This window comes from Myotis myotis, unplaced genomic scaffold (assembly GCF_014108235.1).
Source record: "Myotis myotis isolate mMyoMyo1 unplaced genomic scaffold, mMyoMyo1.p scaffold_m19_p_8, whole genome shotgun sequence".
Taxonomy (NCBI): Eukaryota; Metazoa; Chordata; class Mammalia; order Chiroptera; family Vespertilionidae; genus Myotis; species Myotis myotis.
The window spans coordinates 34,150,419-34,173,361 of NW_023416390.1; the positions used below are offsets into that span (position 1 = coordinate 34,150,419).

Below are 22,943 nucleotides of genomic sequence, written 5' to 3' on the forward strand. Positions count from 1 at the left end.
CCCCAGCATCTCAAAGGTCACCTCATTTGGAAGTAGGGTTGTTGCAGGTGTAACTGGTTAAATGAGGTCAGGAATGTGGGTCCTAATCCAATCTGACTGGTTTGGCATACAGGAGAAGGCTACCTGAGGAGGGCACAGAGATCAGGTGACATAGCAGAAGCCAAGCAACACCAAGGGCTGCCAGCACACCAGCAGGGACGAGAGGAGGGATGAACTGATGGTGTCATTCAGGCTGCGGAGCCCGGGGGCAGTGGGGCATCCAGACTGGAGGGCCAATGGGGCCAGGCAGCAGGAGAGAGGAGGGGGCTGCAGCACAGGAGCTGGTTCTGCCTCAGTGTCTTCGGAAGGAACCAACCCTGCCGAAACCTTGATCTTGGCCTCCAGAACTGTGAGCCTGGTACGTTTGTTAGAATGTCTTAGTGTTGCCAAAACCGGTTTGGCTCAGTGGATAGAGCCTCGGCCTGCGGACTGAAAGGTCCCAGGTTCGATTCTGGTCAAGGGCATGTACCTGGGTTGCGGGCACATCCCCAGTAGGAGATGTGCAGGAGGCAGCCGATCGATGTTTCTAACTATCTCTCTCCCTTCCTCTCTAAAAAATCAATAAAATGTAAAAAAAAAAAAAAAAAAAAAAAAAGAATGTCTTGGTGTTGGTCAATGGGAGTTGATACTCTCAGGTACACAGTGAGATACTTCACTATGTGGTTTGCATTTCTGTTTTAGGAAGCTTTTCATGAATAATAACTCTTGGTATTTGTTCTGTTCCTTCCTTCTAGCTTTCTTTTTCAGGATGTCATTATCTGTATGTTGGATCTTCTTTGCCTATCTTTAGTATTTGTTACTTTCTTTTGAACCCTTTTAATCTTGCTCTTCATTTCCAATTTTTTAAAAATTTTTTTGTCTTTCACACTCTATTTCTCTTAAAGCATTATTTGTTGACTTTATCTATGATAATTTGTTTTTTTCTAAAATAAATTTTCTCTTTATCATTAGCATTCCTTGAGTTTTGTCAACTCATTTCTGATTTTTTCTACTTCTATTTTATACATTCTTACATATCATCTATAATTTTCTTAATTTCTATATTCACTTGGTTTGAAAGAGTAGGTGCCATATATGTCTACTTTATCGATCTTTTTTTGTGATATAAATTTGTTCCTGTTTTTTCTGTTTTTATAGAAACATTGCATAAGTTTTTACCGTGAACATTTTCCATTGCTTAAATATATGATTAAAGAGAGTTCAGGGTAGCTTTTAATGTTTCACAAAGCCACCCTTCTGCTGTTTCATTTATGTTAGAAGTATGGTGGCTTGCTTTTTCAAATGTCCTTGTCCTGTGTCCCTCCCCCAACTTTTCTGGACCTTCTCTTTTACCTCTGTTGGCCTTGTCCTGCTCAATTGTAATTCTAGTCCCAAGAGTTTCTTGTCAGTATAAGGCAGGGGTGGGCAAACTTTTTGACTCGAGGGCCACAATGGGTTCTTGAACTGGACCGGAGGGCCGGAACAAAAGCATGCATGGAGTGTTTGTGTGAACTAATATAAATTCAAAGTAAACATCATTACATAAAAGGGTACGGTCTTTTTTTTTTTTAGTTTTATTCATTTCAAACGGGCCGGATCCGGCCCGTGGGCCGTAGTTTGCCCACGGCTGGTATAAGGTCATCTTGGAAGGGCGCTGTGGTAGGTCACTTTTAAGAGTGAATAGAGGTTGGATTGCTCTAGCCCAAGCATGTCAAACTCAAAGGCTAACATAGGCCAAATAAATGAGGCATGCAGCCCATGGGGTGTGAGTTTGACATGCTTGCTCTAGCCGCTATGTACTCTCCTATTTTACCCCTTTGTGTTCATCTGCTACTGAGGTGGGCAAAGCCCTCTCCACTGGTGCTGTGCGTTCCAGTGAGTGCTTGCCGTTAATTTGGAGTCCTCTGTTCCCTGTCCCGATGGCTTGCACTTTGAGATGTGAGGGGAAACCTTGGCATTTAGTGTAAATGTTTTAGTGTAAATGTTGCCCACAGGTTTTTATTTTTGTGATCCAGTTGCCGTGTCAATTTTTATGAGGGGGTTGGGGAAGACCCTCTGCCATCTTTTAAACTAAGGGTCTTCACTGGAAAAAGGTAAGGAAAATGTGGAAAAGACCACAGGGAGACAGCCCTGGTGGCAATTTGAAGAATTTTGTCAGACTGGGTCATTTTCATTGGAGGCCACTCCTCAGTGGCTGATCCCCTCCACTCTGACCTTAGGCATTTGAAGGATGCTGCCTGGAAGTGGACAGAGATCACTGAAAAAGTCCAACAAGTAAGAAATTAATAAGATGAGAAACAGGTCCACTATTTTTTTGAGACTCTACCATGTGCCAGGCACTGTACCAAACGCTAGGAATTCAGTGAAGAACAAAACAGACGTGATGTGAAGGAGGAAGAAGGCAAGGAGTTCTGTTAAAAATATCATTTTTTTGCCCTAGCTGGTTTGGCTCAGTGGATAGAGTGTTGGCCTGCGGACTGAAGGGTCCCAGGTTCGATTCCAGTCAAGGGCGTGTGCCCAGGTTGTGGGCTTGATCCCCAGTAGGGGTCATGCAAGAGGTAGCCGATCAATGATTCTCTCATCATTAATGTTTCTATCTCTCTCTCCCTCCCTCTTTGAAATCAATTAAAATATATTTTTTAAAATGTCATTTTTTTCATAGGCACAGAATTAACATAATCAAGGGAGTCTGGCAAAAACCCTATAGTACTTGAACAAGAAACACATAAAATAAACAGAAACCCAACTTATATTCCAATATGCCCTGGTAAAATTCTTACACTCGTAGGAACTATGGAGACTCCTCCACGGCCTCAGGAAGGAGATGTGACTTTCTTTCAAGGGGATTAAAGTGACCATTTTTTTTTTTTTTTTTTTTTTTATCAAAGGGCGACATCAGCCTTCTTGCTCCCACGACCCAATTGGGCCATTGGATACGTAAGAATGAATAAGATGGAACTGAATTATAACAGTATTTAAAAAAGAGAGAATCCATGTGTTTACACTGATACCACAACTTTACAAGGAGGTTTCTTCCTAGAAGAACAATACCTAATAAACATAGGGGTGCTAGACACAGAACACCGCCACCTGACAGCCACCATGGCAACAGCGGACGCAGCGAAACTCTGCATTAGGTGCAGACACCTTAAAGCCGGTGAGGAACAGACTCTCCACAGCCTCAACGTACCTGCCCCCCAACTATCCATTAGTGAAAATGCTGGAAATTGTCCTGGGTTGAAGGAGTGAAAAGAGACTGAAAAGGGGTAGCCAGCATGTCCCTGATCCTGGACTGGAGTTTGGATTGAAAAAGACAGACACTTCTACAGGACATTGTGGGACTGCTGGTGAAATGGATTAGTAACTAGATATTAACTGACAGCATCATATTCATGTTAATTTTTTTTTTTGTTAATCCTCACCTGAAGATATTTTTTCCATTGATTTTAGAGAGAGTGGAAGGTAGGAAGGGAGAGACAGAGAGAGAAACATCGATGTAAGAGAGACACATCGACTGGTTGCCTCCGACACACCCCCAACCAGGGCTGGGGACTGAGCCTTGAACGGAATCAAAGCCAGACCCTTCGGTGCTCGGGCGATTCTCGAACCACCCAGCCTCACCGGCCAGCGCAATGCTAAATTTTCTGAGTGTGACCATCCGTCTGTGGTTATGTAGGAGAATTTCCTCGTCTGCTGTGGACACCTGACACTGAAAGTGACATCCGAGTCAGGGGGTGGGATTGCGTGGAGTCTTAAAGCTTTTACTTTGTTATTAGGTCATCACATTTTTTAAAAATTAAGGAAAAAGCATTAGTTGAATTGGTGATGGCAAATGTCCCCCCCCACCTTCCTCCTGACTCCGCCAGTGGTGGCCCCTCTGGAAGGGGTCCTCCTGGAAGGACTGAGTATGGAAGCACCAGTGCTGTCCCCTCAGCACCCCTTTAGCCATGAACGCATGAACACGTCTCTGTGTCCTCACATCCTTGATTCAGCTTCTACCAGAAAGAATGCCCCGGGGAACCTCGCCACCAGGTTTGAAAACCTGCCTCTGCTGCGTCAGGGGCGAGAGCTGGACCCATTAGTTCACAGCGGAGTGAATTCAAATCAATTCATATCCAACAAACACTGCGAGCCACAGTGGGCCAGGTCGGGGGTTGGACAAAAACACAAATGGAACAGACTTTCAGCTCTCGGGGACTCAACACCCCGGGGTGGCCTAGCGGCCGCATGCATGCATTCCTCGCCACACTTTACCGATGTAGTCGGAGAGGTTGACTTTCAGAGTCTGGACCAGGAGCCCTTCCTCCACCAGTTCCTTGTACAGAGACTCGATGGTTCTGGGAAGGGAGCAGACGGTCGGTTTCATGAGCACATACGCAGGGGCAGCAGTATTTCCACTAATCATCACGTCTGCAGAGAACTTCAACCGGATCGATTTCAAAGTATGTTTGTATATGTGCAAACAAATGGGTTTTTGAGGCATTTCTACAATTTTGGGATAAATTAGACTTTTTAAAAAAACAATACGTTCACACATTCATGTATATAGCAGATGTTTCCCAGGAACACGAATGGTATCTAAGGACCAGCTATAACGCCTGCTGTCTGTCCTTCCATCGGTCTTCATGATAGCACAAATGTGAATTAGAAATTACCCCAAAATAGTAACACAATGGACCATAGCCATATAGTCAGTTAGCATCGGCAAGCCGTGGTAGATCATTAATCCTCCTCAAAATTGATGTTTCCTTTTAAGCCAATAGCATAATCGTTTACAGGAAATATGTATAAAGAACAAAAGACTTATAGGGGAAATGATTCCAGTCTAAAATTCTGAGTGTGATGATCTTTCAGGAGGATATTATACTTTTCCATAGTGTTTACAGATGTCAAAACCACTTCCCTAAGAGGTCCTTGGGCATACAGCCAGCACACGGGTAATTTATACTAATTGAGGGAAAACATGGAGGTACTATGCCCCTTGATGAATGAGACTCCCCAGTGAAATTAACTGGGGCCTGACTTGCAGGAATTCAGATGGGTCAAGTTCAAATATTGTTTGGCAGAGTCCTTGGAGGTGTTTTGTCTTTTCCCTTTTCTTTCCCAGGGGCCTTACTCTTTCTTTAGATGGAGGAGCTGTAAATGTGACGATATGTAAACAGCTCCGTGGCTGCTCGAGGACCCAGGTTAGCGTGGATCCAGGTTAAAAACTTCAGAATATCAGGTTCAAGCCAAATACCAGTGGGATGAATGTTAATTCAATGACCCCAGCCTTTGATTGACTGGAATTTTATTCCACCAAGTATATTTAAAACATGGTGCCCTCAGCTGAGAACGAAGGAGGTTTTAATTGTGATGGAATTTGGGATAACAGGATCTGACCTATGTCAAGGAAATATCAACTGCAGCAGTTTAGCTTGAATACCTTATTTAATATAAGCATATACCATGCACAAAATATTAACATGAAATGAGATTCTCTAAAAGAATGGAAACTCTATATTAAGAACACAAACCTATATTTGAATATTGCCAGTGAAATAGACTTTTGTTATAGAATACATTTTCACCTTCAAAACTACCTTAAGCTATTATAAAAATACTGGATTAAGGTTTCTATTAATTTGATGAAAAAGACATTTTTTTTTTTTTTTTTTGCTTACTTGCATTCTGAAAAAGACATTTCTTAGAGTGTCTCCATATGTCCTCAAAAGTTGGATCAGGATGCTATCGTTTAAACAATTTCTAAGACCCTCATGAATTTTAAAACGTAAAAAAGGTCACATGAGCTCAGAGGCAACGGCCCAACATGTGCCTTCCGGGCCCAACTTCCTGGTGCATCTCCCAGTAGGTGCTGCTCCTTGTACAGGGTGCACGGAGGCCTCACTGTGCCCGTGACACCCATGGGGTGTGGGGAGCCAGCAGGGGCCCCTTTGCCAGATGGAGGCTGAGGACTCAGGTGTGCCCCATCCTCCTGTGGGTGTCTCCCCGCCCCCCCTCCACGTGCTTTACAGCAAAACAGGGCCCTCCTTACCTGTCAGCCGTCAGGTCTTTATCCTTCCCCCTTCTCCCTTTCTTCCCCCTATTTTTCTGGAAGACAATGGGAATATCCAACAGGTTAGGAAAAACAAGGAAGCAGATTAACTCTAGAAATCAGCTAAGGGAGCTGGTTTCTGGCGGCGGTGGGAGGCCGAGGAGAAGCGGCTGTGGGAGGGAACACGGAGCAGTTAGCAGGCTGGCTCCGTGAACGTAGGAACTGGCCCCAAGACCCCACGTTGCCCAGCGGACACGTCCCTGGGTGGACAGAAAGGGAGGGCAGCACCGTGAGTCCGCACGGGGCCACATTCCCATCAGGCCCTGGGCATTGTGATTCTGTTTCTCTGGGCTCTGACACAGGGTACAACAAAGCGTGAGAGGGCCGTGCACGCAGGCTCGCAAGCCACGCGTGTCTTTGGTACCCAGTCACCTCTCTGTTAGCACCCAGTCTGAAACCAGGAGCCCACAGGGCCGGGCAACTGTCCACCTCTGGTTCCCAAAGGGACAGCAGGGGAGGCGGGAAGAACATGATCTTTATAACGGGGCCTGTGGCCTCTCCACTGTGATGAGAACACCCCGCTCCCAGGAGCAGGTGAAGGTGCCTCAGCACAGGCACAGTGCTTCCAGCCCGGCCTCCTCCTCCTTTCCTGCTTCATCTTCTCTCTCAGGCCTCCTCAGGCGACCCGTGATCCGTGCCACACAGGACTGACCGCGGGCCCTTTCTTAACGCTCTGCTCTTTCTCTCCTCCCTATTTCCTCATTCATTCATTCATTCATTCATTCATTCATTCATTCATTATTTTTATTGAAGTATAATTTATGTACAATAATGTATACCCATGGCTTCTCCAGAACTCTGATGACTTAAAAGGTTTTGTGCTACAACAAGGGAGGAACTCAAGAAAGAGAGAGATGGCCCCGAGAGGCAGGGCCAGCGGTGTCATCGAGGGGTTGCCAGCTGATGAATGTGAATCGATGAATTTACAATAAGAAATAGAACCATCCAGGGAAATGGACCCTGTAGATGTCCCCCTGGCCAGAAAATGAACATGGAACGATAATAATTTTGTATGGGGCTGCTTGGTGAGAACGCTGCAGACCAGCGGCTGTAAATCTGAGCTTCCCACGATGCCCTCCTCAGTTCCATTAATTTGTTGGAACAGCTCACAAAATTCAGGGAAACATGTCTATTGAAGTATATTGTAAAGAATACAGACCAATAGCCAGGTGGAGAGACACACGGGGCGAGGTCTGGGAGAGTCCTGAGTGCAGAATCTCGGTAAAGTTGGGGTGTCACCCAGTAAAGTTGGGGTGTGTCATGCCCCTGGCATGTGATTTGTTCACCATCCTGAACACTCTCCGAACCCCGCCCTGGGGTTTTTATGGAGGCCTCTTCACGTCAGCACGGTCAATGACCCTCCCCCTTTCCGGCCAGCCTCCCTCCTCTAGAGAATGGAGGTGGGGCTGAGAGTTCCAGGCTCCTCGTCATGGATGCTCTTCCTGGGGACCACCTCCCATCCCGACCCATCCAGGAGCCTGCCCAGCGCTGCCCCATCAGAACAAGATGTTCCAAGTGCTCCTATCACTTAGAAATCTACAAGGGTTTCAGAAGTTCTTTGACAGAAGTAGACAGAGACCAATATATATATATATTTTCTATGACCTCACAGGGCCCTAGGAAGGAAACTTTAATTATTGGGATCCAACTGGCTACTCCGAACCACTGTGAGAAGGATCCGTGGCAATTTAACCCTTTGCGGTCGTATTAAATTTGGACATGGGTGTCGTACTGGTCGGAATTAATTTCCATTGAAAGAGCAGTGATACATAACATGCAAGATTATGAAGGATAAACAAGATTTATTAATTCTTTTTTGGAACTACGTCACTACTAGTAGAATCACTACAAACGTTATCACTTTCTACGTCAGAGTCAGCATTCAAGGTGCCAAAATAAACTCTTCATCGTTACTTTCAGATTCACAGTACACTTCTTTCGGTAACTTTCTTTTTGCCATTTTTGAGTATTATTTTGAAATATCTTAACAAGCAAGAATGCCTAATTACAGTTAAACGTAATTTGTAAAGCTTTATTTGAAATTCTGCGAAGTATCTCTGAAGCTTGTCGATTTCTTCACTCTCAAAAGGCGACTGACTCGCCACGGTGTTTTGCATGGCGAGTGTGGAACGACCGCGTTTGTTTATATTGAGTTTCGATATCTCCGATTTGTCGGGGCAATGTTTTGGTTCGTGACAAGGTCGCTTAGACACTTAAGAGCTTTCAGAGAAATTATGAACTGATACATGAATGAATAGAGTTAAGATTCGTACAGTTCCTTGCTGTGGTGGCTGAGAGCAGACATACGACTGGAACGGTAAAAAAGCTTTGGTGGCTGAGAGTAGACAAACGACCACAAAGGGTTAAAATTCAATTCATCTGATCTGCCCCCACCCCTCCAAAGAAGCTGCTCATTGCCATCGGCCCCCCACCCTCACAGATGTACCTACAGGGAGAGATGGGTGGGCATGTGAGGCACGTGCCCTGGCTCCTCTAGTTCCCCTCCGATCGTTGGGGCCTGGGTGATCAGAACCCACAACCCGAGGGCTAAGCGGTAAAACAAGGCAGTTTCAGGGAGGGAAGGCATGTTCCCCTGGAAGCAGAGGGAGAGCATCCTGGCCACGCCGCTGGAGCCTGGGAAAGGGGCTCCTTGTCAGGGTTGGAATCTGCCCTCGGCCTCATCCCCCCCCCCCCTACTCATTCACTACTCACATTTTTACCTCCTTTCTTCTTTCCTGCTTTGACCGGAAGTTCCTTTTCTCTGTTCACGGCTAGTTTGATGTTTTTCAGTTCCTGTCTCATCAGCTCATCAACCTAGGTGAATACAAACACACGGCTTTTAGGTGACTTGCATGCCTTGTGTGTCCTCAGTTCCGGGTCGGTCATGAGGAGGACGGCGCTGCCATGAGGGCGTGGTGTCAGCACGCCAGCAGTGTGGCTCTACCTCAGCGGTTCTCAACCTGTGGGTCGCGACCCCTTTGGGGGTCAAACGACCCTTTCACAGGGGTCACCTAAGACCATCAGAAAACACATAGATAATTACATATTGTTTTTGTGATTAATCACTATGCTTTAATTATGTTCAATTTGTAACAATGAAAATACATCCTGCATATCAGATATTTACATTATGATTCATAACAGTAGCAAAATTACAGTTATGAAGTAGCAACGAAAATAATTTTATGGTTGGGGGTCACCACAACATGAGGAAGTGTATTAAAGGGTTGCGGCATCAGGAAGGTTGAGAACCACTGCTCTACCTGAACCCGGATCTCTGACTCCAGCTCCTTCCGTTTCTCCTCTTTGATTATTTCCGGGTCGTAGTCCTGGAGGAAATTCAACGACTCGTCTTTATTCTTCCATATTTCTAAGCTCCAGAAGGACAAAGAAAAGGAGAATGAGCATTTCTTTCAACATGAAGACAGATAAGCAGCTCCTGCAACAGAAAACACGTGTTTACTTTCTACACGCAGGTCGGGCGGGCCCACCTCACTGCGGGGACCGGCGACTCAGCAGGAAAGCTGACCGGGCACAGCCAGTCTGGATCCAGGTCTGGCAAGGGCAGAAGACCTCGAAGGCTGGAATGGGCCCGTGTGGCGGGAGTGGGCATACAGGAGGGGGCTGGCAGCCGGGGCTGAGTTTTTATTATTTGAAATAACCACTCCCACGAGTGAGAGAGGCCAGAGAGGCCTCCCCCGTTTCCAGAGTCAGAGCACGAGGAAAACAATGGCGTAAAACGTCTATATCATCCCATTGGTGTGAAGAACGCCTTCAGTCATAAATAAATGAACGTCATCTTTGTCCCGAGCCCTCCGGAAGGTGAGTTTGCGGTTAGCGTGTTGGGTGTGTGCACCGAAAGCTCAGCTGGTTTGCTGAAACGTACATAAGCTTAAATGAGGAGAACTGGAGATGGAGGAGTAATAGCATGCTTCTTCTTATGTGTTTAAAGCTTTCCCCCTCGAAAATACTATAAAAGGTTTAAATGTGTCCTATTTGTTAACAGTAAATATCCGATTAACTAATAACAATAACTAATGAGAATGTACTATCTACTTATAACAACTCTTTTCTAACTTATATGATGACTAAATCTTCTCCAACAGTGATTTATAAGTGTTTCAATAAAGCAAAACTGCTTTGTTATTTATTAACTTTGCTTTTCACTTAGATACTAGTTTTACCAAAATCGGGAAGCAATGCATTCAATAATGAGAAGAACACATCGAGAAACAGCACGTGCTGATGTGGATGCGGGGAGGAGGGGACCCTTGTGCACTGTTGGTGGGACGCAGGCAGGCGCAGTTGCTGTGGAAAACAGTATAGAGGGTCCTCAAAAAGAAGTTAAAAATGCATCTGCCTTATGACTCAGCGACTACACTTCTGGGTAGATATCCAAAGAAATCCAAGACACTAATTCAAAAGAATATATGCACCCCTGTGCTCATCGCAGCATTATTTACAACAGCCAAGCTATGGAAGCAACCCAAGTGCCCATCAATAGACAAGTGGACAAAAAAGTGGTGGTACCTATACACATGGAATATTACTTGGCCATAAAAAAGAACGAAACCTTACTATTTGCGACAAGACCGCGTGGATGGACATAGAGGGTATTGTGCTAAGTGACATAAGTCAATTAGAGAAAGACAAATACCATAGGATTTCACTTAGATGTGGAATGTAAAGAACAAAACAAATGAACAAACAAAATAGAAACAGACTCATAGACACAGAAAACAGACTGCTGGTTGTGGGGAGGGCTGGGGTGGGGACTGGCTGGAAGAGATGACAGGAGTGAGCAGCACAAATTGGTCGTGACAACGAAGCAATGGGGATGTGAAGTACAACATGGGGATATAGCCAATAATATTGTAATGCCTGTGTAGGGTGCCAGGTGGAAAACACATAAAACATTTTTAAAAAAGCAGAAAGGGACACAGACTTCCACAGAAAGGAAAGCATGACGCGGTTACTGAGGTACCAGCAGTCGCCCCTCGGGGCCAGTTCCCGGCGCTGTAACTGTAACACAGCGATGCAGCCCGCTGACCGCACCTCCACCCCATTCACACGGTCCAGGCCTCGTTTCCACCGAGACTTTGCCTTTCTCATGACACTTCTGCACAGGGCACTTCTCAATCCCTTCAAGAATGTCACGGACATTTGTAAATGCGGGCAGCCATTCACTGCCCTCCAAGGGCAACCCCTGCCCTGCTCCCCCCTCCAGCAGAGAATGAGCCTTTATCTGAGACTGAAAAGCAGGCCAGGCGCTTTCACAGGTTAGGGGGTGAAAAGGGAGGGGGCTTCATCTCAGCGATTAAAATGCTAATGTTTGCTCTGAAAAGGAAAACCTTTGATTTTTAAGAAAAGAGATCTAAGACAGGACATTTCATTTCTTTAAGTTACTGAGGACCTGGCAGATAACACACAAAGTGCCACACCACCCGCCCAGGGGAGTGACACCGTGTCCTGCTCCGGAAGGGCCACTGGGCCTGCTTTGGTTTTAGTTTTCGTTTTTTGTTGTTGTTTTTTCCCTAATGGAAACAGATACTACACAAAAGGCATGGATAGTCTCAAGAGCTTTCCTGGAGCTTTTCCTCGGTTAAAAGACTTGGCTTCTCTAGGAAACGTAAGATTTTCCCCAAATTAATTTTTCCTTTTATCAAAACAACGCATGCACATTGTCTTCAACAAAGTTCGAGAGTATTAAAAGATTATGATGAAAAATTGTCTGTCCGCCTCCAGGACATTGCCTGATGACATTCATTCCCACGTTCATTCATTCATTAGAAAATACACTGAAAAAATTCAGATGTATTCACTGAAAAAATTCAGATGTATTCACTGAAAAAATTCAGATGTATTCATAAATCTGACTTATTCAATGCTATGTAATGTATAAGTACTTTCTCCACAAATGGTTAAATTCAGACTTTACCAGCCAGGCTCTGCCCTCGGAGTGGCCCTGCTTCCAAGGACCTGGCTTCCTGCTGCAGGAAGACAGTGAACACACACATCCAAGTCAGATGGGGGGAAGTCAAGCTGGGTCATGGTGGGCACCGGGTCAGGCGGGGAAGGCCTGCGGGGACAGGCATTCTAGGCAAGGGGAACAGAAGGTACGAGGGCCCTAAGGTGGAAGTGTGATGGGCTCGTGGGCGGAAGAGCAGAGAGCCCAGGGGAGCAGGGTGTGAAGTGATGTATTTTCACATGAGCTTTGGCTGCTTCTCGGGTCTTCTCCCGGCGTCTAAATAACATGCTTACAGTGCTACCTGTCGATTTACCAATGTTAGCTACAAGCTCCTGACTTCTTATGATGGTAGATGAAGATTTTGCTCTCTCCCACTTTCTCTCTTTCTCCCTTGTTTTCACAGGAGAAGAGAGCCAGGCCTTCCAAATGCTGGGGAACTGCTGCCCGTGTGCGTGCAGGACAATACCTAGTCCAGCCGTGGGCAAACTACGGCCCGCGGGCCAGATCCGGCCCGTTTGAAATGAATAAAACTAAAAAAAAAAAGACCGTACCCTTTTATGTAATGATGTTTACTTTGAATTTATATTAGTTCACACAAACACTCCATCCATGCTTTTGTTCCGGCCCCCCAGTCCAGTTTAAGAACCCATTGTGGCCCTCGAGTCATAAAGTTTGCCCACCCCTGACCTAGATGTACAGGGCACTGAAGTCCCCTTCTCAGGATGCCCTGGAGGACAGGCTCCACCTCAATGAGGGGGTAATGAGAGGATGAGGGGGTGGCAGTCAGGAGAAGCAAAGGAAGGCCCGAGGATGAGGTGCCCGAGCCCTGGGAGCCAGGGCTTCTGGTCAGTTACCTAATCTGTTGGAAGGCAGGGAAAATGAGCTTGAAGGTCCGAAAGAATATGAAACAAGTGAGGGTTTAACTTACACAAGCTACCCAGCATATGGCACTGTCCCCACCCCATCCACCGCCACCATCCAGTAGGCGTGTTGCTGGCATGTACCACTCTGTACCTCCAGGTTGGCACGGTGCCAGGCACGCGGGAGACAGCCAGTGGTGTTGAATGGATGTTTTTGATAGTGACTGCTGAACTCTCAAACCTCAATGACAGCAGGTCTATCAGTACCTGCCGACAGGGGGCAGTGATGCTCACCTGTCCTGGTGGTTGTGAAGAACTGAAGTCAGCATGGGAAACACTAAGCTTTGCATGTCTGGCGCCCCTAATAAGTTTAAACTTACCCCTCCCCCCCGCCTTCCTCCCCAGTTAGAGCAGCACCCAGTCCTGCCAACACTGTCCTCTCCTCTGGGCTTCTCCCGCAGGCCAGCCTTTCACGCAGAGCAAGACCCTCGCTCTAGTGCTTTGTGAGAAAATTTTAGGGGTACACGACACTCTTACTTTGGATAACTGGTATATCAAACCTGTAAGGACACTGGGATTGTGGCTGAGGATGAGGCTCCGTTTATTGGGGTAAAACCATGAGTCGATTTAATATGTTATGTAACCACCAGCATGGGTGCTGTCCAGACAGGACCAGAGTCAGAAGGAGGCGCACATGTGCCTGATGCTGGGGAAACTCCACTTCACGCCCTTGTTGCATTTCTGGAAATTCCCAACTACCACCAACCAGCACCAACGACCAGAGTCCCCGTGGCCAGTCATTCTGTGCTGGGGTTTATCCCGAGGGTGGAGTGGGCCCAAAGGAATTGGACAATTGTTCTTGTAAATCTTCGTGGAAACATCTGAAAGGCCGATCCGCACACTTGCAGCTCTGGCTGGATGTGGCTGTGCTAAGTATGAGAACAGGGACAAAGGACGGTGTCGCATTCGGGCACAGGTCTCACAGGGCTAAAGCCTTTTGCTGTATGGATAGTATCGGTTTGTCAAACCATCCAGGACATGGCTTCCTTCCCTTTCATTACAGCCAGAGAATGTGAAGTGTTAGGGGTCCAAACACAGAATGGAGGTTTGGATTATGTTTTCATCCTATTTTCTCACCCACTATATGCCTTCTTCCTTACCCACTGTATGCCTGGAAGGCACTCAAAAGAATCTGAAAATAGAGGTGGGCAGGTCTTGCTCTGAGCTGCATGCTCGCAGCCTCTCCTGGCGGGGCGCTGGGTGCTGGGGTCAGGGGTCTGCAGGCGGACAGAGTGACACCTCAGTTGTTGCCCTCATTCTCCAAAACTGACCTTTGTATACGTTATTTCCTTCCTCTATTGTTTGACGGAAAGCACTGGGTGACATTTTCCACGGCTCATCTTCCTCCTGTTAAGCAGAATGATATTTCTGTGACTCGCAGGCACAGTGCGTCTGCCGAGACCGGACAGAAGGGGTACATCTGTCGTGACTCCTGCCCCCATGGTTCCCACACAGACTCCTCCCTGGGCAGCACCCCTGCGGGCCGCCGGACTCAGGGCGTGGATGGTTCGGGAGATGTAGCTCCGCTGCTGGCTCATGAGGCGCCCTGATACCGCTGCCCACACCGGTCGCCTCCCCTGTGGTCCCCACGCCCTGAGTTTGGTCCTATCCCCTTCCTCCGCCAAGATGCCATCCAAGCCCCACCTGGGCTCCAGGGCAGAGCCAACCACCTGCCCGAGCACCTGCTGACCACGCCATCCTGGGTCCCTGCACCGCCTGCAGGTCAGGCTGAGCCCTCACCCCCTGGAGAAGTCCCCTCTGCCCCGCGGCTCCCCCTGTGACAGCCCGGCTTGCAAACCCTCATCTGATGTTTCTGAGCAATAATGTTTGTTTATACCGTTCGAGTGACAGGTGCCTGCAGACCACTCTCATGGCTGTTGTCACCCCACAGAGGGAGGAGGATGCTGCGGTGGACGTTATGTCCATGAGGACGCTTCCTGGGCCCCCGGGTACTCCCTCCACAGCTGAGAGGCAGCGCGGCCACCAGACAATGAGCACTTTCCCCAGCGTGGCTCCCGGAGGACATGGGCGTGTCCCTCCTTTCCGGACACCATGCACCCAGGGCCGGAGGGGAGACCGGTTAACAGAGCTCACAGAGTGAGGGGCTCCGAGGCGGAGAGGGTCGGGGTGCTGGGGGTCATTCATGGAGGGCCTGCCTGGAGTCACAGCTCACAAATCATGCGGGGCTGCTGCAGCCCAGGAGGGAGGCCACCTGCCTTGCAGAACCTGGGGGAGAACTTGAGCCCAGAAACACCAGGGGCTCAGAGCCCAGGGAACAGCTGCCCCACCTTCCAGGACCCACAGAAGACCTGAGCTCACTGGGAAGGTACCTCCCTCCCCAACCCCCATCCCCCCAGTGCCCAGGGCTGGCCACCGCCGCTCCTGGCTACCCTACATCCAGTCATTTGAGAAAAGCCTGCGAGGTCAGCAAGAAGACCATTGTTGGGCAAAGCATGTCCTTGGAGGAAAGAGCTAATGTATGGCCACCCGGGAAATTTGAAATAACTGCAATTAACGTTCTTTGAGGTCCTATTCATCTCTCTCTCTTCTGGTGTCACTGAGGACTCATGGGTCTTTGACATTTTTTAGTCAATGTATTGCTAACTATTATTGCCATTTTTGTTTTGGATACTCAGATGTCCTAGTTAGCCTCTGGGAGCCCCTATAGGTGAGAATATTGCCTTTATGAGGAGGAGGAGGAAGAGGAGGAGGAGGAGGAGGAGGAGGAGGAGGAGGAGAGGAAGAAGGAGGGGAGGGATAGGAGGAGGAGGGAGAGCAGGAGTGGAAAATTCCTGTTAGATCTGAGGCAAATGTCCCCTCCTCTGTGAAGCCGTCCTGGATTCCCCCAGCAGAAGTGACTTTCCCCTTGCTCAGCAGGATGCTCTGGCATCCTGGCGTCTGTTTCTCTGTACGGATTACTGGCTATTCACATGTCTTGAGTGATCGCTTGGAGCAGGGTTCCATGTCGCTGATGTTCTGTACCGTGCCTCAACTCCGCACTGCATCTGGTCCCAGAATAGGTGTTTAAGGCACGTAGGTAAAAGTGAGATGGATAGGTCTATTTGTATGACTTTGTTTCTGTAATAAATATTAAGTTCTTGAGGGGAACGCAACATGGAGGCCAATTGGGGAATCTGATCCTGGCCGCAGAGAATGATGGGAGTGCAGATACTCCCAGATGTTGGGGCGTAGCGCTCCACGCGGTACCCACGTACCAGGCGATCACGGAGACACCTTTTCACTGCAGGAGAAAGCATGATGAAAGTGCTTGTTTTCCTCTGGACGACATTCTTCCTTTGGTCGACAGCCCTTGAAGTTTATTGGGCCTATCCCTTTCTTTGGTTCCTGTTTTAAACCTTCAGTATTTTGCTCATTTTGAAATTTGTAAGTTACATCCCCGACCTGGGAAGGGGATGTAACTTACAACCCAGATATGTAAGCTTGACCAAGAATGGAACTCACTGCCCTTAAATGTGTGGGCCAATGTTCTAACCACTGAGCAACACTGGGCATTCCCCCACGAGCAAACTCCTGAATGGCTCAGAACCCAGGCCACACTTGTCCTTGAGTGGCCGTGCCTTGCCCTGACACCGTCTCCAGTCTCCCCGCCTCTCCATCCTGTACCTGACTGGCCTCCCTGCCTTGGTCATTTCCTCCCTTACAGTCCATCCCACAACCTGGCCGTGCAGCACAGATCTTAGACTATAACTCGCTGAACTCCGAGCTGCTCAAGTCACTGCCCGGAGCTGACTCCTCTCCGGAGGCACAAGGCTCCGCCAGCCCCCCCAGCCCATCACCCGCTGCACCCTGGCGGCCCCACCCGCCGCACATCCCTCTCTGAAGCTGTCCTCTGGTTCTCTGGCTCGGAGACTGCCTGGAACCCACCTGGAACCCCTCATCCTGCCTCCAGTACTTGTCCTCCAGGGCCCTCTCAATAGCCCCCCTGCTACCTTTGCTCATTTGTAACATCTCAGGAACATACGAAGCTTTCAATCTTCTCCCTGTGTGACATTTTGAAGAGTATTTTCTGTTTATAGAGGTTAGTGCAAATATTCAGATAATCCTATCAGCTTTTTAAAACTATGAGGTCTTTCCTAGTTTCCTGATTATACACATGTGACTGACAAGCCACTAAGTTATGAGATACCAGAGCATAGTCACAGCTCTGCCCCGCGACACAGGCCGCGTGAGTCAGTGTCTGTGCACGTTCAACAGAACCAGTTCCTCTCTCCAGGCCTTACCCTCCCACCAGAATGAGTAACAGATGTCATTTTTCTACAGGTCAAAATACCAACTCACACACGGGTTTCGCTGGCTGGTCTCAGGAATGCTTCCAGACACTTCGGGGTTGATTCTAGAATACTTTTAAAAGTCAACGGGGCCCTAACCGGTTTGGCTCAGTGGATAGAGCATTTGCCTTCAGACTCAAGGGTCTCAGGAGCTGCCCAGACTTGGCATTCCGGTCAAGGGCATGTACCTTGATTGCAGGCACATACCCAGTAGGGAGTGTGCAGAAGGCAACTGATTGCTATTTCTAACTCTCTATCCCTCTCCCTTCCTCTATGTACAAAATCAATAAAATATATATTTAAAAAAAGTCAATTGGAAAGATAGTCTGATCTCTAAGAAGCATACCCGCATAACTTAAATATAGCAATTTTTATTAGTGATGACCATTTATTCTTTTAATAATCACACTGTCACTTTGGAGACCTGTACTTTTCAGGACTAAATTCATTTCTAAATGATTCTGCAGGGTGTCGTCTCTCATTTGCAACTACATCATAAATACTGATGCACTCAAACTTTGCTTTTTGTTCCAAACTGTTCATCGTTAAGTGGCTCTTTAAAAAAAGTTTTTATTGATTTGAGAGAGAGAGGAAGGGAGAGGGAGAAAGAGATGGAAACATTGATGAGAGAGGAACATCATCGAACAGCTGCCTCATGCAAGCCCCATTCTTGGGATTGAGCCCGCATCCCAGGCATGCACCCCGACCGGGAATCGTGCCGGCAACCTCTTGGTGCATGGGTTGATGCTCAATCACTGAGCCACACTGGCCAGGCCTTAGGTGACTCTCGAATAGCTAGTTAATAAAATACCATCACTCAACACAGACCAGATTGCATAGCTGGTAGTACTTTCAGATTTTTATGAAGCGAGCTTCACTCACAGTGAATTTTCAATCTGCAAATGGCAGGCACCCTCAAGCATGCCGAGAGAAGAGATGCTCAGAATAACACTGAAACTCTTCCAATTGTTCTTACTCTTGTGGGCTGCTTAAACCGCTCTTACCAAGCCAGAGGAGGATTATTAAATCAGTGTTCTTGTGTGAGCTGTCTTTTTTGGGGGGAGATGAGGGAACAGTTTATAACTTTTGGGGTGCAGGCAGATTAGCAGGGCAATAGGTGGTCTCACGAGTTGGGTTCCCTGGAGATACTCAGAGGGTTTACTGGGAGCAGCACCCACAGGAGATGCGGGGAGGGAGCAGCGGCTCGGGGCCCAGGGAGAAGCTGATGGTTACACAATTACAAGGAGCCCTCCGCTGACCCCACAGAGAGCCAGGAGCTGGGAGAGCCCTTCGGAGTGGCCCCAGTGAGGTGAGGGGCTGGGCCTTGGTACTCTAACGTGACTGTCCTTGGATGCAGCTGCCCTGGGGGTGGGGGATGGTAACCTCAGGTGGATCAGCTCCCTTAGACCCGGAGGTCAGAACATTCTGGGCAGTTGGGGACAGAGTGCCTGGGTCCGGAAGGGGACGCCCAGGGGGCCCCCCTCAGCATCGAAAGGATGGCAACCCACTGTCGATCAGCATAAACAAAGGGGGAAAACTGCTGGCTGACAGCGTGATTTCCTCGGAAAGGACTGACTGCCATCTCAGCAGACCTGAGATGATCCCATGGAGTCAAAGCAAAAGAGCAAAAAACTCAACTTTCTAAAATTCCAAATTCCTTACCTTACTTTTTTCTTTTGCTACCTTCTTTTCCTTGACTTTTTTGACTGGCTTTTTTTCTCTTTTCTTCTCCTTCCTTCTTTTTTCCTCCTCTTCTTGGTTTGCAATAATATCTTGAATAACCTGGTAAAAAAGAAAACAATGATAGCATTTTAATGGACCTATCACGAGGAGGACTTTTTCTTGTCTGGATGGAAGTGTTTGCTGGTCAGTCTCGGGTCTCTGCCCGCTCTGGGCCGGGAGGCTGGCTCCTCCTGGGACATCACAGGGCTCTCGCCTGCCTCTGGGCGGGTTCATCAGTGGGAGGCAGCAGTCGGGCCTCTGAGGGCAGATGGAGAGAGGTCGGGCGTTCTGAGCCCAGCTCCTCTCCAAGGCAGAGCTGCTCAACTCCCAGCGGCTCCATGACACGAGGGGATCGAGGCTTCCTCCACACCCGAGCCACGAGCCACGGCCTCAGTGCCAGGCCTGGCCACACCTCTTCGCCCAATCCCAGTTGGGGACGCCTTGTTTCCTGCGGGGGCTCCGATGGTGACAGCTGCTCTTGCAACAGCATCACATTCCTGTAAACGATCACGCGTCTCTTCTCAGAGTTGGTTTCTTCCAGCTGTGGTTTACTTTGTATTTCCTGCAGTGACCAAACCCGTTTACTCCTCTACAATTAAAATATTTGTTAAGTAGTACCTGGTTCACACAGGACCAGCGTCTTCGAAGAATCAGTAAAGGCTTCTAACATGCCATACAATTCAGTTCAATATAACGGATGGCTGAGGAGCTCTCACTCGCTGGGACGGAGAGCTACGGACTCTGGGAGCTGGGAGGGTGAGGATGATACGTAGGACACACATCCTGTCTGACCCTCAGGCTCTGCTCATCACTGGCCATGGGACTGAGATGAGCTACATACCTGATCTGAGACTCAGTTTTCTCAGCTCTAAAATTAAGTTAACACGTAGGTCCACAGCACTGGCGATATGCCAGGCCCCATTCTGCGAGCTCCACTGACTAACTCCTTTACTCCTCGTCTCAGCCCTGGGTGGCGCTGTTATCACCCATTTTACTGATGAAGGAACTAAGGCACAGAGTTCAGTAACCTGGTCAAGGACACACAGCTAGTGAGTGGCTGAGCTGGGATTAAACCGGTGCTCACCAGGATGAGGTGGTGAGATGAGAAAGGATATGTGCAAACTCATCCTATAGTATGACATGCGTATAGATAAGTAAGAATAACGCTCTGCAGCTTCAGGATACATGCATGTGTAGTCTAAGCGTAAAGAAATGGAAAGGAATAGGTTTCAAAGGCTGACACCTCCCCTCTAACGTGCTGTGCTAACCCATCCTCCTGGGAGCAAGGCCACCTGATTATGTCTTATTAGTATTTACCCAAATGCTCAGTTTATTCTCTAGCAATATATATGTATTTAAAAAATATTTTTATTGATTTCAGAGAGAAAGGGAGAGGGAGCGGGGGAGAGAGATGGAAACATCAATGATGAGAGAGAATCACTGATTGCTGCCTCCTGCACGCCCCCTCTGGAGATCGAGCCCACAACCCAGGCATGTGCCCTGACCGGGAATCGAACCCTGATCCCCTTGTTCATAGGTGGACACTCAACCACTGAGCTACACTGCCACTCTATTATATTTTTGATGTTTATTACTTATGTTGCTCTTGCGAGCTTAATTCACACCTTTTAAAGTATGAAAAGCAGCTTTATCATGAACAGAGCAGCCATTCTGGCACCATCTGGACTTTAAAAAAACCCTAAACAAAACTATAGTCATGTGAGCTTGCATTCTAGGAGACTGCGGTGGGGTGAGGCCCTGAGAAGGGCATTGGGGAAGTGAGAGGTGACGTATGTGTTGTGTGTATTTTTTGGTAATAAAAAGGGTGTCTTTGGACAGGATTAAAAGTCTCTTGTCAAAATAGCAATGTTTTCCTTGGGGATCGAGTTCACCTCAACTCGTAGAACCAAATCATGACTGCCCATGAGTGTTGTATTCTGAAGCACTGTGGGGCATGGACAGTTTTTGGTTCTTGGAAGTTTAGAAACTTTCAGAAATGCAAAGACTTTTAAAAATACATAAAAATGTGCGCAGTTGCAAAAAGGATGAAATCGTTATTTGTGGAGCATACAATCCAGCATATCTTCTAAAGCCTTATCAATTGTGTTGTTTGTTTATTTAGTTTTTGAATAGATAATACATTTACGTGGCTCAGAATTCAAAAATAACAAAAGAGTATGTAGCGAAACATTTCCTCCCGTGCTGTGAGCCAGCCAACAAGATCCACTTTAGAAAGCCAACTCATACCTTAGATATGCTTCCGGAGCCATGGTAGATAGATACATGAAAACGTGTGTGTGTGCACACACCCATGTACAGAAAGCAACTAACATCGTCTGCCAATCATGTCCATGAAAAATGGTATGTGATTGTGGTGGTCCATCTTTTAAACCAACACTGAATTTATTTTGCTCATGCTCTTCAACTATAGCAAAATCCTCCAAAATGCACACATATGTACACACACGTACATGTACTATAAGCATATATTTGCTGTGAAACCATCTCCATAAATCAAGTTTAGAACATTTCCAAGATCCCAATAAGATTCCCTGGTGTCTATTCATTGTTAATCCCTTTTCTCTCCCCTCTCCTCCGTCCCGGGCCAGCATTAGTCTACTTTCTGCCTCTACAGATTTAATGTTTCTGGACATATCCTATAAATGAAATCATAGAACATGTAGTCTTTAGGGTCTGGCTTCCTTCACTTAGCATGTCTTGGAGGTCACCCATGTTGCAGTGTGTACCAGATGTTTGTTCCTTTATTTATGGCTAATACTCTATTGCATGGATTGACCACATTTCACCTCTCCATTCACCAGGTGATGGACATTTAAGTTGTTTCAATTTTTGGCTTTTGTGAGTAATGCTGCTATGAATATTTATATACTAGCATATAAAAGCCTAAGCGACCATTACGACCGAACATCAGGTCGACCAGTCCTATGACGCGCACTGACCACCAGGTGGCAGACACTCAATGCAAGAGCTGCCCCCTCATGGTCAGTGAGCTCCCACAGCCAACTTTCCGAGGCTGGCCAACTTCCCATGACCTCTCCCCCCTGCTGGCCGGCCCCCCCATTGGCTCCGATCAGGGGTGGGGGGCAGCTGGCCAATCTTCCGCGGCCCCTCCCCCCGGCCGGCTGGCCCCCCAATAGGCCTCGATCGCCAGCCAGGCCAAGGGACCCCACCCATGCCCGAATTTATGCACCGGGCCTCTAGTTCATGTATAATTTTGTGTGTGTGTGTAGACATATATTTTCATTTCTTTTGGATAGAGTCCTAAGTGAGGAACTTCTGGGTCATTTGTAAATTTATGCTTAACTATTAAGAAAGTGACAAACTGGTTTTCCAAAGTGGCTGCCACATTTTACATCCCCTCCAGCACTGTATGAGGGCTTCCTTTTCTCCACATCCTCAACATTTGCTGACAGTGGCAATTATTCCAGGAGGCAAGAATCTTTTTGATAACGGCCATCCTGGTGGGTAGAAAATGGTATCTCTTTGTGGTTTGAATTTTGTTTTCCTAATGACTAGTGATGTTGAGCATCTTTTCATGTGTTTATTAGCTGTGAACTGTCTATTCAAGTCTTTTGCCAAGTTTTCCATTGCCTTATTTATCTTCTCATCATTGACAGGTGTAAGGGTTCTTTGTATATTCTGGTTACAAGTCCTTTATCAGGTGATTGTTTTCAAATATCTTCTCCCAGTCTGCTCTTGTCTTTGCATTTTCTTAATGTCTTTTGAAATGCAAAAGTTTTGAATTTTGATGAGGTTCAATTGATCAATTTTGTCTGCAGTGTAGCTTTAATTTGCATTTCTCTTATATGTGTGAGGGTGATTATCTTTTCATATGCTGAACACCTTTTATTATGTTTCAAATCCATTTAGTTTTCTGTTCTGAGAACTGTCTGTTCATATCTCTTGGCTGT

The 22,943-nt window shown here is 47.3% G+C and overlaps 1 protein-coding gene across 1 annotated transcript in view; it reads right to left on the minus strand.

The window, feature by feature from the left end:
• Positions 1-22,943, minus strand: part of IQCA1 (IQ motif containing with AAA domain 1) — a 117,483-nt gene that overhangs the window by 33,865 nt on the left and 60,675 nt on the right. Inside the window, exons 8-13 of the mRNA XM_036320861.1 lie at positions 18,952-19,071; positions 14,272-14,347; positions 9,376-9,482; positions 8,825-8,926; positions 6,053-6,108; positions 4,273-4,355 (exon numbers count right to left, since the gene is read on the minus strand). Of these exons, the coding sequence (XP_036176754.1) occupies positions 4,273-4,355; positions 6,053-6,108; positions 8,825-8,926; positions 9,376-9,482; positions 14,272-14,347; positions 18,952-19,071 (544 nt within the window). The remainder of the gene's footprint in view (positions 1-4,272; positions 4,356-6,052; positions 6,109-8,824; positions 8,927-9,375; positions 9,483-14,271; positions 14,348-18,951; positions 19,072-22,943) is intronic.